This window comes from Diutina rugosa (assembly GCF_008704595.1).
Source record: "Diutina rugosa strain CBS 613 chromosome Unknown scaffold2_size729309, whole genome shotgun sequence".
In the NCBI taxonomy this organism is placed as follows: domain Eukaryota; kingdom Fungi; phylum Ascomycota; class Pichiomycetes; order Serinales; family Debaryomycetaceae; genus Diutina; species Diutina rugosa.
The window spans coordinates 439,317-453,835 of NW_022995199.1; the positions used below are offsets into that span (position 1 = coordinate 439,317).

A 14,519-nucleotide genomic window follows, 5' to 3' on the forward strand; every position below is an offset into this window, starting at 1 on the left:
AACACTTCTTCAGTATAGAGCTACTTTTTCGCGCGTACACCTAGAAAAAACACCACGCGTGCAATCGACGACAACTAATGAAAGCACTAGGGGTTCTCCTTTGGGCATTTTTTGTTGTCGCTCATACATACTACAACGAGTCACTCCATATCACTCCGCTCCCACGAAATCGAGTGTTGACTTCCTTTGAATTTAATATTACCTCAGGAGTTCTTGACTTTGAACGACAAGATGTTAGCAACGGGCATTATGCTTACTTTAGCCGAGCATTGGGGCCAGTCATAGAGAGTAACGGTGCTAGGGAATTGCATTTACGCTTTGGCCAAGGATGGTGGGATGCAGAGAAATGGGGCGAGCTTCCATACAGCGGATCAAAATCAGGCGGAACAGGCGTTGAAGTCTGGGCCGTTATCGAAGCACCATCTTTGGAGCAAGCTAAAAAGCAGTGGTATTCGCTTACCAAAACACTTTCAGGGTTTTTTTGTGCTCTGCTAAACTTTATCGATGACTCTATCACGACAACGCCGAAGCATATTATCGGGGATGCATCTACAGTGACAATGGATTCCAGAAACAGCTTATTCTTACTCAAGGCAGCCTTACCGTCGGAACCCATTTGCACTGAAAATTTAACTCCGTTTCTCAAGCTATTGCCAACCAGAGGAAAAGCTGGGGTTTCGTCGTTGTTGGATGGACACAAGCTATTCGATTCATTATGGCACGCAATGCTGATTGACGTGAATACAGTTTGTACAGAGGTTGGCTGCTATTTGGATATGCAAGAGACAATCAGCGCAGTCATTGATGTGAATCGATCCATTCGTAAGCAAAAAGAGGGTGGTGTACCAAAGCCCACACCAGGTGAGGATTTGAGGTGCGACAGCACGAAAAAGCATGATGTATGGACATGTTTCCCTTCAGGAGAGGACAAGGAGATTGATTATTCCCTTAGCACCATATTTGGGCGTTCTATCAAGGGACCTGCATTCGTTGGAGATAACGAGGGGACACTCATTGTGTTGAATGTACATCCGGAGCTGTGGAAAGTTGAATTTGTCGAAGGACAAATGCCGGTGGCAAGATACTCCAAGCAATGGACGATAGAGCGCCACATAACATCAACAGAGCCATGTGACGTTTTACTCAGTTGTAGCGATAACTCGGTAACTTCACCTATTATTGACCCTCCAGTTCGAGTTGCTCGTTCGTTGACCGGATATTCCCAAGACAAAGGAGGTATCCGTGCTGCATTTACCAATCAGTTAAATCGAACTTCAAGATTTGTCTATCTGGAGACTTTACCTTGGTTTATGAAGTTACACATGCATACATTAACTATTGTCGGATCGGGGTCAAATGCGGAATCGTGGGTGGTGGATCAATTTTATCGACCTCTGATTGATCGAACGAGACCTCTGCGTCTTGAGTTTGTTATAGAGTTACCCGCAGGTGCCACTCTCACATTGACTTTCAAGTTCCATAAAAATTTGCTTTTGATTCATGAATATCCTCCCGATGCGAACCACGGCTTTGCCATTGATCCCGCTGTTATTACAGTTTTCGATGCTTCAGATGGCTTACCTATCTATGAGTTCCGAACCACGTCAATGTTGTTAACATTACCGGTACCAGATTTTTCAATGCCTTATAATGTCATCATCTTAACGTGTACGGTAATGTCTTTAGCATTTGGCTCTATTTTCAACTTGTTGATCAAGAAGACCGTCACCGAGGATGAGTACCAGATGATGGCTGCGAAGAGCGGTCTAGGTAAGTTGAAACAGAAAATTCAAGCTATCAAAAGATCCGTTAGGGGCTGAGAGAATGCCTTATTGCGCAATAAGAGGTTCCTACATGTATGTAATGGAAAATGCGTATCTTGATCCATATGTTTGGGGGACCGTTTAAGCGTGACTCCCCCGAGAAGCCAAGCTTTTCAAAACGGATCTTCGTAAGGATCCTCCTCGTCATAATCATCATCTTTTTCAAATTCGTAGACAATCGCACCACCACTTGAACCTAAGCTGTCTTGGGCTTGCATAAAAGGAAGTTCAACTTGTTCTCGTGCTAATTTTTGACGCGTACTAGTACTCAAATTGAATGTTGTTAGGTCATGCATTAGCTCTTCGTCATTCACATCCTCCTTCGTTGCCGTTCTCGGAGTGTACACATGTTCATGGCTATTGATGGTGTAAAAGTGCTTGATAGAACGCCCCAGCTTCCGCCTATGAGTCAATTCTAGCTCATAAGTTGAACTATTCCACCCCATTTCAATACGATGATTCTCCAATTGAGACTCAATTTGATCGCTGTCATTTGAGCAAGGATTGACTTCAAATATGGCGTTGGCGATAAACAGAAGCAATGTTTTGGGGTCTGGGTAGTTTGCTATGGTTGTCTGATGTCGACTCAGTTGATGGATTGTAGCCACGATGGTGATACTGGTCAGCATAAGATTTTGTATAAATTCAATCAATTGCTCGCTTGACAAGTAGTTAAGTGAATCAATGACAATAACCGCCTTTTTCACAGTCAGACTAATAAGTCTCACTTCCTTGCTAATGTCGGTTGGCAGTTTGTCCAAACATTCTATCCAATGAGTCGCCCAACAAGGCTGCTTTGCGGTTTCAAATGAAAGTGCAACAAAATTGACTCCCTGTGCATGCTCAACAAATTCCAGTATAAGAAGACAGCCCGACTGTGCTAGACTGTCAATAATTAGGAAGAATCCTGATTCTTTGGCCAGAAAAAGCCTTTTGAGAAGCACGGTCGAGTTATCCATGTGCGATGCCCGAGGTCGCGCGTAACGGAGTGACGGACAAAATATTGGTATGGTCAAAAACAGGTCTTTAGATGGTTATGCATTACAACAGGCATCTGATGAGGATGGCGTCGAAGTTGGTCTGGTTGCACACAACCAGTGTCAAAATGGTGCTCACAAAAGAAGAATTCCAAGCCTCGAGACTTCGATAAAGCGACATGCATCAGCTCGACATGAGCTGAAGCATCATAGCGAGAGCAAAACATCATCGGATATCGAGGTTACAAGTCGACGACGTCCGTGGAGGTGGGATGTAGATCCTGCACAGTACGAGCTTCGAAAGCAACAAGAACTTGGTATAAGGGGGATAAAGGAGAAACCTCAACTCTCGCAAACTGTTGACCTCTACAACCCTGCTGAAACTGCAAAAATTGAAGATAGCCAGTTGGCCTTACCTGAGCCTCCCATCGAAGGCTTGGAACTGTTTTCCCACGATGACGCCATAACGTTTGAGCCACTACTACAATTGAAAACAATCCCAGATTCAGAACTCACAAAAGCGGAATCAGCCAGATTAGAGGCGTTGATGGCATTGTTGCGCATCAAAAATGGTACTCAGTCACTACGAAAACGATCCATGCGTCAATTAAATAATGTGGTTAAGCGACAAGGGCCAAGCATAATTTTACCAGCAACAATTTCGATTTTTGAGCACGCGAATCTCGGTGATCATGAAAAGCACTTGCTAATGAAGGTTATTTCGAGAGTAATGTACATCTCGCCTAAGGAAGTTACCCCGTGGACAGCTGAAATTGTTCATTCACTAGGACCCATGCTCACGGAAGAAGACTTCACTGTGCGAATGGAAGCGCAGGACGTTCTCGCCCATTTGACGAAAGTTGTCGGCTTGCCCGTTATGATATCATCACTTCGTCCAGATCTTGATCACTCGAGCGAATATACGCGAAATGTAACAGCAAAAGTTTTCGCCGTGATTGCTAACACAATTGGTCTTGTATCTATTATGCCATTTTTGAGAGCCGTACTCAGAAGCAAAGTATGGACAACTCGACACACTGGTGTCAAAATTATCCAAAATTTAGCAGTTACTTTGGGTGGAGGGAATGGTGGAACAACATTGCCATTTCTTGATCAAATTGTTGATATTTTGAAACCTGCAATTTCAGACGACAATATCAAAGTTTCGCGATCGCTGGCAACAACTATCGCGAGATTAGCTGAGAATGTAAGACCTTTTGGGTTTGACTCTTTCGAACCGATAATAGTTCAAATTTGGGAAGGTTTGAGAGAACATCGTGGTGGTACGTTGGCTGCCTTCATCAGTGCACTTGGAGCAATTGTTCCACTTGCTTGTCACAATTTGCGAGACCGAGAGTATGCAAATTATTACACAAAAGAACTTTTGAAAGTGATGACAAGAGAGTTTTCCACTTCAAACGAAGAAATAAAACGGACAATACTAAAGCTCTTGGGCACTCTTCCGTTGACACGAGAACTTTTGGGTAAGCAGTACAAAGAGAATCTTTTCATTCCATTTGTTAAGAACTTTTGGACTCGACGAACAGCTACGGACTCTCAGAATATCGTCCGAATGGTCTCCGATGCAACAAGTGAGTTGGCACATCGACTCGACCCTCCAGGAATGTTCAAACTTATTGCTCAATTTATGAGAGATAAGAACGAACTCATGAGACGGATGTGTGTAGAAGCTACGTGCAAGTTTGTTCTCAACTACCCCAAAGACCTCATCGAATTTGATGCCCAATTGGAATATCAGTTAATTGATGGTATGGTCTTTGCTTTCCAAGAGCAACGGGACACGCAAGCCATATACATGACTGGTTTTGCCGCTTTGGTTAACGCACTAGGCAAACGTGTCAAACCTCATATTGATCAAATTGTATCAGTCATTTTGTACAATTTACTGGGTGATCAGTTCAATGTACGCCAGCAAGCTGCTTCTATTATCAACAAGATCGCACCCGTCATAAATACTTGCTGTGATACACCAGATATGATGTACAAGTTGATTCTTGTTTTGTTCGAGCTGTTGGGCGACGTGAATCCTGAAGTGTTGGCAAGTATCATTGATGCAATTTATGGATGTTTGAACGCTCTTGGCAGTGACGCTCTCAAGAACTTGAAGAGTCCACTGGTGAACGAGATATTGCCAACCTTAACTCCAATTCTCAAGAATAGACATGAGTTGGTGCAAGAGAGTTGTGTCAAACTAGTGGGGCTAATAGCTTCAAAGCAGCCGGAAACGATAAATACAAAGGAGTGGATGCGGGTATGCTTTGAGCTTTTAGACTTGCTCAAACTGAATAAAAAGAGAATCCGAATTGCTGCTAATGGAACTTTTGGGAGCATAGCAAAAACAATCGGACCCTCAGACGTTTTAGTAATGTTGCTCAACAATCTTCGGGTTCAGGAACGACAATTGCGTGTTTGTACGGCTGTGGCAATAGGGATTGTTGCAGATACTTGCTCGCCATTCACTGTATTACCTGCAATCATGAATGAATATCGCATCCCTGACAAAAATGTTCAAAATGGTGTACTCAAAGCAGTTTCGTTCATGATTGAGTACTTACCTGGCAACGTTACTAAGGATTATGTACTTTCTTTGGTACCACTACTAGAGCATGCTCTTGTTGACAGCGATCAGGTACACCGCCAAACGGCAGCGGCAGTCATTCGGCACATGGCCTTGAATTGTATTGGTACTGCGGACGCAAACTACATTGAAGTTTTTGTGCACTTCATTAACTTGGTACTTCCAAGTATTTTCGAAACATCGCCACACGTCATTATTCGTATTATCGAAGCTTTGGATGCTCTTCGTTGCGTCGTCGGAAATGGCACTTACTTGAACTACATTTGGGCGGGCTTGTTTCATCCAGCCACCAAGGTTCGACAGCCGTATTGGCAGTTGTATAACGTGGCTTACGTTCAAAATTCAGATGCAATGGTTCCGTTTTACCCAATGGAAACGAATAAACAAGTGGATGAGTTGGAGCTTTTGATTTGAATTTGACGATTTCGCTAGCAGTGCTTGCGATCTGAATTTAAAGATACCGTTAGCAATGCTTTTAATGCAATAATTAATTGATAAAATGAGGCAATATAGATATTCATTTATTGGAATTGATTTCACAGCCCTCAATAGATGGCATACATGTCAAGTAAATACCAACTGCGCGGGTTTTACTTTAGTTTTTCGGACTGAGACTTCGAAACCCTCACATATAAGGGGAATGCCAAAACGGAGACTTCCCGAGCATGGTGGTTCCTTACTGAAAGCCGTCAATGACATGGTAAGATTTGCCGTACTTCGAGGTGTTCAACAGGGGTCGTTTCGTCGTGACCACCTTAAAAATGTCATCGACTTCCGCCACAGTCCATACACATTCGATCAATTAATTGATGAATCGAACATTACTTTGAAGGAAGTCTACGGCCTCAAAATCAGCATCGTTCAAAGCAATAACAAAAAGACTTACGTGGTTCTTGAAACGTTACCAGAGGAGATCCAATTTAGCATGGGTCAATTGTGGCAGAAGCACACTAAAATCCATGGTAAGCCTTACAATGATAAGCTCTATTTTATACCTAAGAGTCTCAAAAGCAAAGCTCCATTGTACAATCAAGAACTCGTCAAAACGGGTGTGTTGACAATGGTGATATTTTTGGTCGTACTGTCGGAAAACAACTTGAAACAATCAGTGTTACGACGACAACTCGCAAACTTCGGTATGTCAAAGTTAGACACTCAGAAGATAAGTTCGATAAATACAGATACTTCGAGCTTACTCAATGATTTTGTCAAACGAGGCTACCTCGTGGAGGTCACACACGACAAGGATATGTGGTACAAGTTGGGATGGCGGGCCATACAAGAGTACCCATTTAAAGTATTACTCGAGTTGATGGTTCGTGTCGCAAACGATGAGTCTCAAAGTTTTATTGATGCCGTGTCCACAACCATCATTCAATCCTATGCATGTGAATTCTCGCGTCCCATACAGGAAGACAACGGTAATGCGAGCTCCGGAAGTGACCATAGACCGTCGTGATTATAATGTGCGGTGGTGGCGGAAGTACGGTATTAACAGTTGAGAACAAATCTGTAGTGATCAATTCGATAGCGTAAACCCATAAGTTTTGACAACTCCCTGAAGTCGTCTCTCCATTCGCAATGGCCGGTGTCATTATTTGCCTATTGGTCGTCGTTAATGATCTTTGTGGGGTTTGTGGGGACTCGGGGAAGAAATCAGCGGCAGAGTGCAGCAACTGACGTACACACAACCCCAATATTTCCCCTCATGCGCTCAAAGTATTGAAAGCTTGTAGTCAAATTGCTAAACCTCCAAACAGCTAAAGAACGTTTGAACTTCATTGTATTGATGATAATGAATTTTTCCGAATACTTGTTTCGTTATCAACCCCTTGTTTTTCAAGTTATTCTCATTATTCAAAGGCAACCTGCATATATACCGCGCTTGTGAAATTGTGAGGTGGTACTTAATGAACGAAAACTGCACTTGAAAAAGAATTGAATTTGAGATCCTCAACGTTAACAACATGGCGCTTGATAAATTGGATCTTGCCGTGATAGTTGGCTTAGCAATTGCTGTTGCCTTGTATTTTGGCAAAGATTTTATTTGGCCAGAAAAAACGGATGAAGGTGGGTTTTTAAATACTGACGCTATGGGCTCAGATCGGAATATCCTCCAGAAGATCAAAGAAACCGGTAAAAATTGCATAGTTTTTTACGGTTCACAGTCTGGTACCGCCGAAGACTATGCTTACAAATTGTCTAAGGAATTGAGTGCTAGATTTGGTCTTAAGACAATGGCGGCCGATTTGGATCAATACGATTTTGACAATTTCGAAGAGTTAAGCAATGAGATCTTGGTATTCTTCCTCACTGCCACGTATGGTGAAGGGGAACCCACTGATGACGCTGTCGACTTTTACGAATGGTTGAACAATGAAGCCGACACGTTGTCGAACATTCGGTTCAGTGTATTCGGTCTTGGCAATTCAACGTACGAATACTACAATGCGATTGGGCGCAACATCAACGAGAAGTTGGAGCAGAAGGGCGCTGAACGCTTTGCAGACTACGGTGAAGGCGATGATGGGACGGGCACTTTGGATGAAGATTTCTTGGAATGGAAGGATAAAGTTATGGACACATTGAAGAATGACTTGAACTTCGAGGAGAAAGAACTAGTATATGAACCTGGTGTTGAAGTCGACGAGGATGAATCATTAACTGTTGACGATCCTGAAGTTGCGCTCGGAGAACCTGACAAATCGTATCTCGCCATGGATTCCGACTTGACTAAAGGACCTTTCAATCTGCACCATCCGTACTTGGCACCTATCAGCCTCACTCGTGAGTTGTTCAATTCAAAAGAGCGTTCTTGCGTTCAAGTCGAGTTTGACACATCCGCCTCGAACTTGAGATACACCACTGGTGATCATTTGGCCGTATGGCCGTCGAACTCGGACGAGAACGTTGAAACCTTCCTCAAAGCATTCGGCTTGCTTAATAAAAGGGACACTGTCATTCACGTCAAGCCGTTAGATTCGACCATTTCTGTTCCCTTCCTCTCTCCTACGACGTATGAGACGGTTTTGCGCCATTACCTTGAAATCTCTGGTCCTGTATCCCGGCAATTTTTCCTTGCGGTGGCTCAATTTGCTCCAGACGTTGAATCGAAAAAGAAAGTTCAACATTTGGGCTCGAACAAGCTCGAGTTTGCCGAGGAGATCGTGAAGCAGGACTACAATCTTGCTGATGCTTTATTAATGATCTCCAAGGGGACTTCTTGGACGAACGTGCCTTTTGCGTTCATCATTGAACTGATCCCTCACCTTCAACCACGTTATTATTCGATTTCGTCGTCCTCTTTAGCCGACAAGACCAAAATTGGTATCACTGCTGTTGTCGAGTGGGAGAGAAAGGGTGACAGATTGGTTTCCGGTGTTGCGACCAATTTGATCAAAAATATTGAAGTTGAACAAAATGGCACTGATGACAAGCTTGTGGTTCATTACGATTTGCGTGGTCCTAGATCCAAGTTTTCCAAGTTCAAATTACCGGTTCATGTCAGACGTTCGACCTTTAAGTTACCACTGAATCCTCTGGTTCCTGTTATAATGATCGGCCCAGGAACTGGTGTGGCTCCTTTCCGTGGTTTTGTTCGCGACCGTGTTCAATTGAAACAACAAGGTCAAAACCCTGGTGAAATGTTGTTATTCTACGGCTGCCGTAGAGAAAATGAAGACTTCTTGTACAAGAACGAATGGCCTCAATATTCCAAGGACTTAGGGTCAAAGTTGCAACTTTTTACAGCATTTTCTCGTGACGATCCTTCCAAAAAGGTTTATGTCCAGCAGAGATTATTGGAAAATGCTGAAAGAATCAACCAGTTGATTGAAGACGGCGCTTTTGTTTACGTGTGTGGCGATGCGCTGAGAATGGCCAGAGAGGTGCAAAGTACCATGGCTAAGATCATCGCTCAACAGCGAAATATTTCCGAAGAGAAGGGGGCTGAGTTGATTAGATCGTATAAGGTCCAGAACAGGTACCAAGAAGATGTGTGGTAATTTTGGGTTACTTTGTAAAAATTAACACAACCAATATAACTGCATTAGTAAACACCAAAATGTATGCAAACGATTTAATTCAATCGCTATGCTTGACACACGGGATCCAATTAGGATTTGAAGAATTATAAATAGGACCCAATTTAACCTCGATAGATTGCCAATACTTGAATTTCATTTGAGATTTCAAGTCTAGGTCATAAATGTTGCATGTTATGAGAAACTTTCCATATTCATCCATGCTGACTATATTGTCACCCATGTGTTTGGGATTTTGCAGACCACTTTCATTGTTATACCGTTCAAATTTGATGAACACACCAACATCTCGAAGCGTCATGATCAAACTCAAATCGATTGAAACATCTTTACTCAGTTGCAATTGCATCAATTCAGCACTTGGATCATTGGTCTTCTGATAACATTTTAGTTTCAAGAAAACATTATCTGGCTTTCTGAGAAATGCCTCGAATAATTTTTTCACGGGAAACTTTTCCCTGTCAAGTTGGCTTAATACCTCGTCTGGAATGGGAGAAAAGAGATCACTCAACCCTTTGTTGATGGTATCCTCATATAGCAAGTCCAAAGGGCAAAAATGACGTGGGTGATCGCGAAGTTGATTTAGCAGACATGTTCGACAATAATTGGTCTGGTTATTATCGTATAACCATTTTGGCTTGATCTCGAATATCACCTGTTGTAATGGTTCTTGTGTCCCTATATAAAGCTGGCAGTGTTTGGAAAGCAGATGTCGAATATAGTCACCATTGAGGACATTGGGAGTAAGCAAGCCGTACCTTTCCAGGGTCATAATTTTGTTTCCCCTCAGATCGAGCTGAGCGAGGAATTGCTGCTCTAGAACGATGAGTTGAGCATCGATAAAACTATCTGCAAAGAGAGGTTTGCATTTTAGTTCAACAAAATCGTAAAGTTCGCAAGTACTGATGTATTCAGCTGTTTCTTTGGCCAAACGAATGCGTAATAGTTTGTCCTTGAGAAAATCATGGCTTCCAATATACTTGAACAATATGTTTGCAGATCCCTTGGCAAAATAGACCCAATCCTTGGGAGTTGTGATTTTGGCAATCTCCATAATGGATTTGCTCAGGCACCAACTCCGACTGGATTGAAATCGGCTATGTCGTTCGTCGATGTCGCTCGGTTTCGAATGGTGCGCATTTTTCGTTTGCTTTGTTAGTAGCCCCGAAATGGTACTCAGGCTTGAGAATTGACCTGATCTGGTTTGGAAATTCCACATACTCAGCGTGGGAAGCGCATTCTTGTATCCCGATGCAAAACCGTATGAAAGAAAATCATTGAGACGTAGCGCCTCCAGAAATTTTTTGCAATTTTGGTGAGTTCGAGACACTATTGAGATATCGGTAATGATCAGTTTCAAAATTAATTTATGCATTTATATCTTATGCCCCCTAATATAATCTATCTCGGAATTGGTGAACATTTTTCTGTTCGCCACTGACAGCTTCGTATTAAGTAAGAGCTTTGCAGGCCCCTTCACTTGAGCATAGATTGGAGTTTCATGTATGCGACGAAGAATCTTATGAGAGACCCATTGTTTGCACTCGTGCCAGCAGATCAACAACTTGCCAAAAAACTGACGTGTCTCTTTGGTAATAATCTTTTCCTTGATATCATCCCATCTTACACCTAAAGTTCCAAATAAACCCAGGCGTGGCAATGAGATATGAGGTAACCATTTAGACCAATCAAGTTGGACTCTCGCCTTTTTGAGAACCTTATATTCGATGGGAGTAGTCGTTGCTATGATTGCATTAGGATTGATAAGAAAATTTTCACCATTTCTTACCTCAACATTGTATAAGTTGCCGATTTCATCACAATTTACCACCAACGTGCCCACACCAATACCTTGATAACTCGCAAGCCTGGAGAGAACCATTGTGGGAATCAAATCAAAATTTAAGCCCGACCAAGCTATAATATGACGCTGATCAAGCACAGTCCATTGTTCATTGTCTGTGTTGTCAAGTAAAGCGTAATTAGCTGAACGGCCCGCTATCAATACCAGCACCGACTTAAGCGGTTGTATAGCGTGATACTCAAGGCCATTGTGATTTGTTGCAGTAGACATGATCCCGTTGACATCTCCATCGACTCCTATCATGAATCCCAGGCGAATATTGACACACCCAGAAGCAGGAATCGTGACATTGAGCATACGCGAGGGTTCCCCTACGGTTTTGAACCGCGGAAGTTCAACAAAAGGCCCATTTCCGGAAACAGATGGTCGTTGTGCTATCGGCACCAATTGGTTCCATAACCGAGGAGATAACCGCATTTGAACCTATGATGTTGCGCGCTGCGAAATGAAGGTTAAGTGAGCAGTCGCGTAAATATGAAACTCAAAATCTGTTTAACTTCGGGAATAATCGTTCTTATGACGAACATTGATACCCTGTCAAGACGAAATCAAAATAGACTGTAGCATTCAAAAAGCTGACGTTTCCAACCATGCGTGTATAATATAATTCTGGTCGATATGAATATGCATGATCACTTTAGTCTACAAGTGTGGCAAAAGAATCTAGATCTAGTACAGGTTGAATATAAAAGTTATGTGAATTGGTTCACCCATTCATCTGCGCCCATAATGTCCTTCAAATATTGTGCCCCTACCAAATTGTCGTCAGTTGCATGAATTAACTGTGCCAACTTTATGAACAATTTCCAGAACTTGACACCCTCTGCAAAATCCCGAGCCATCTGATCCAGCGTTATCAGATTAACACCGTGAACATTGATGTTAAACAGAGACATATTAGTCTGGAATACTTGAGTCATCAAGTGATCATGGCTCATCGCTTTGATCTCGGAAGACAGTTTATTGCCTACCTTCAGTTGGCGGAACAGATACTCAAAGTAGATTTCGGCAACCACACCTAGAAGGGTAGAATTGACATCTCGATAAAATGGTATCTGAGAGAGAAGTGGATACCAATCATCTTTTCCTTTATACTCGTGCTTCACTTCCGTGCTGTGCACCAAGAAGTCGACAAGCACCAGTTGTAAGGTATTGCACAAAGCTGACGAAATGAACTTGATATGAGAACGGAAGTTGAGCAAGTTCCGAGAAATTGGACCTTGATAGTTGATTGGAGAGATGTTGAGCTTGTGAATGCTAAAGACCCTCCCAATAATCGTTAAAAACTTCATATGTTCAGGTCCCAATTCAACTGCTGCCAGCTCCGATCCGCCCTCCTTGAAGTATTTCGGCACGTTGGTAAAGTTTCGGTTCAGCTCAGTGAGTACCAAGGCACCCAGTTTCATCAAAAGCAAAACTAAAAACAACTCTTGAAAAGCTTGCTCGGAGACGTCATTCTCAGTTACGAACCGCACGATCACTTTTCCTAATTGTTTGAGCTCGCCTGAATTTGCATCGATCAAGTCAAACATTAACAATGTGCGGTACACAACAGTAGCAATGACTGCGGCAGGTTTCCAAACAGCTCCATCGGGCTTCGTTGTACCAATCTTGAAGTACTCGACAAGTGAAAATCTGTCTGGTTTTCCCTTGATGATAGCATAGTGCAGCCCTATCCGCTTCAGGGTTGAAGGAGTCATTCGGTTATTTAGTTCGACAATATCATCCTGAAACCAGTACTTGACTTGTACTTTTTTAACTTGATAATATCGAGCAAGCAATTGAGTAAGTAGGTTGAATTGTTGATCTAAATTGTCAACGTAGAACTTAGATGTTATCAACTTTTTGTAAGAGTCCAGCAAACCCAGCTCGAGAGTGGGTCGAATTTCGAGAAATCCTTGTGTAATTGCTTCCGCAAGCTCCAAGGGAACAATACCAAGCAGTTGGTAAAAGTAAAATTCGGGAGGCAATCTTTCATTTATCACTTCATGGGTATTATTCGGGATTTTGACAATAGCATCACCACTATCATCTTTAGTAAGGAAATCAGGATTAATTGGAAGACCCAACTTCAATAGCTCAACCAGATAGGGCTCAACATATCCTTCCTTATTGAGTACAGGGGCAAAATTTAGAGCAGCGTGGCCTTGGTAGTAAAGCTGTAACAAATTTGGATCATTGAGCAGCGCAATATAAGCATGTAAATCCCCCAGTTGGTTGACGAAGCTATTATGGTATATAATATCAAGTCCCAACTTAAAATACAGCAATTGTGGAAACGGCTGTATTTGATTAGGTTTCGGCAAGGGGGGAAAGTTAGGAAAGGTTTCGGGCTGCACCGTACACCCAACCATCAAAGACAAGTCTGTGAACTGACGCTCAGTCAATTGAAGTTCCAGTAAAACTTTTTGCTTATCAATAAACCTGAAGTCCTTCAGTTGAAATTCCATTCCAAGAATGAACTTGTCAATTTTGGTTAACAAGAGGTCAGTCAGACCATAAATCGCATCAATCATGCCCAGTTGATAGAGATACAGCAATTGGAATGATGCGTCGTAAGGACTAATGAGGTAGTCAATCCCGATTTCGATAAAATACTGCACCAAGTCGTGAATCATAGGACGGAGTGGCAAAGGATCGGTGAAAATCCGAAAAGACTCCAACAGATTGTATTGGTACATCGGCTTCAGGCCCAATTTGGCCCACATAGCTTCTAAGTGTTGCTCAGTAGGACTCAATTCATTGGTCTTGTACTGATGCCGTTGCCCTGGAAATCCTAAACCGTTAATGATAAAAATTGGCTTGATATTAAACTCCTGGAAGACTTGCAAGTCCAGATGGATGTAATCTTTGAGCAGCGCTGGGATACCCCCAATACCGGCCAAAAATTGCTCCTTTTTGAATGTATAGATGCGGCTCAAGTAATGGTCAACATCAATTCCCACTGTAGCATTCTGAAGAATTTCAATAGACAGGGCGTTTGCTAACTTTCTTTCGAACAAGTACGATTCCAATGTCTTAATCGGCATGGTACAACAACGTCCGCTCGAGGTGGTGTAATCAAATTTCAACGCGAGGCTGGCTCAGACACGACCTTGCAGGTGAGGTTCCCGGATTCGGACTAAATGCTCGGAATCTATGACGAATGCTAATGTACAACTTTGTGAACTCATAAAACCCATTAATTAAGTTGTATCACATTTGTTTGATATA

General features: G+C 42.5%; 8 protein-coding genes across 8 annotated transcripts; 4 read left to right on the forward strand and 4 right to left on the reverse strand. All coding sequences in view use genetic code 12, as the record gives it.

Moving 5' to 3' along the window:
- Positions 1-77: 77 nt before the first annotated feature.
- DIURU_004948 (GPI-anchor transamidase subunit) lies at positions 78-1,820 on the forward strand (the record flags this gene model as incomplete). Its single annotated transcript, XM_034157876.1, has 1 exon — positions 78-1,820. The coding sequence occupies one exon, from the start codon at positions 78-80 to the stop codon at positions 1,818-1,820; it is 1,743 nt and encodes a 580-aa protein (XP_034010351.1).
- Positions 1,821-1,936: 116 nt separating this feature from the next.
- DIURU_004949 (Elongator subunit) lies at positions 1,937-2,782 on the reverse strand (the record flags this gene model as incomplete). The annotated part of the gene is made up of 1 exon (XM_034157877.1): positions 1,937-2,782. The coding sequence occupies one exon, from the start codon at positions 2,780-2,782 to the stop codon at positions 1,937-1,939; it is 846 nt and encodes a 281-aa protein (XP_034010352.1).
- A 49-nt stretch (positions 2,783-2,831) lies between these two features.
- Positions 2,832-5,813, forward strand: DIURU_004950 (mRNA-binding U2 snRNP complex subunit; the record flags this gene model as incomplete). Its single annotated transcript, XM_034157879.1, has 1 exon — positions 2,832-5,813. The coding sequence occupies one exon, from the start codon at positions 2,832-2,834 to the stop codon at positions 5,811-5,813; it is 2,982 nt and encodes a 993-aa protein (XP_034010353.1).
- Positions 5,814-6,039: 226 nt separating this feature from the next.
- Positions 6,040-6,858, forward strand: DIURU_004951 (Smc5-Smc6 complex subunit; the record flags this gene model as incomplete). The annotated part of the gene is made up of 1 exon (XM_034157880.1): positions 6,040-6,858. The coding sequence occupies one exon, from the start codon at positions 6,040-6,042 to the stop codon at positions 6,856-6,858; it is 819 nt and encodes a 272-aa protein (XP_034010354.1).
- Positions 6,859-7,366: 508 nt separating this feature from the next.
- Positions 7,367-9,403, forward strand: NCP1 (Ncp1p; the record flags this gene model as incomplete). The annotated part of the gene is made up of 1 exon (XM_034157881.1): positions 7,367-9,403. The coding sequence occupies one exon, from the start codon at positions 7,367-7,369 to the stop codon at positions 9,401-9,403; it is 2,037 nt and encodes a 678-aa protein (XP_034010355.1).
- Positions 9,404-9,482: 79 nt separating this feature from the next.
- On the reverse strand, positions 9,483-10,496 carry IPK1 (inositol pentakisphosphate 2-kinase; the record flags this gene model as incomplete). The annotated part of the gene is made up of 1 exon (XM_034157882.1): positions 9,483-10,496. The coding sequence occupies one exon, from the start codon at positions 10,494-10,496 to the stop codon at positions 9,483-9,485; it is 1,014 nt and encodes a 337-aa protein (XP_034010356.1).
- Positions 10,497-10,817: 321 nt separating this feature from the next.
- On the reverse strand, positions 10,818-11,723 carry DIURU_004954 (uncharacterized protein; the record flags this gene model as incomplete). The annotated part of the gene is made up of 1 exon (XM_034157883.1): positions 10,818-11,723. The coding sequence occupies one exon, from the start codon at positions 11,721-11,723 to the stop codon at positions 10,818-10,820; it is 906 nt and encodes a 301-aa protein (XP_034010357.1).
- A 275-nt stretch (positions 11,724-11,998) lies between these two features.
- DIURU_004955 (uncharacterized protein) lies at positions 11,999-14,335 on the reverse strand (the record flags this gene model as incomplete). The annotated part of the gene is made up of 1 exon (XM_034157884.1): positions 11,999-14,335. The coding sequence occupies one exon, from the start codon at positions 14,333-14,335 to the stop codon at positions 11,999-12,001; it is 2,337 nt and encodes a 778-aa protein (XP_034010358.1).
- Between the last annotated feature and the right edge of the window lie 184 nt (positions 14,336-14,519).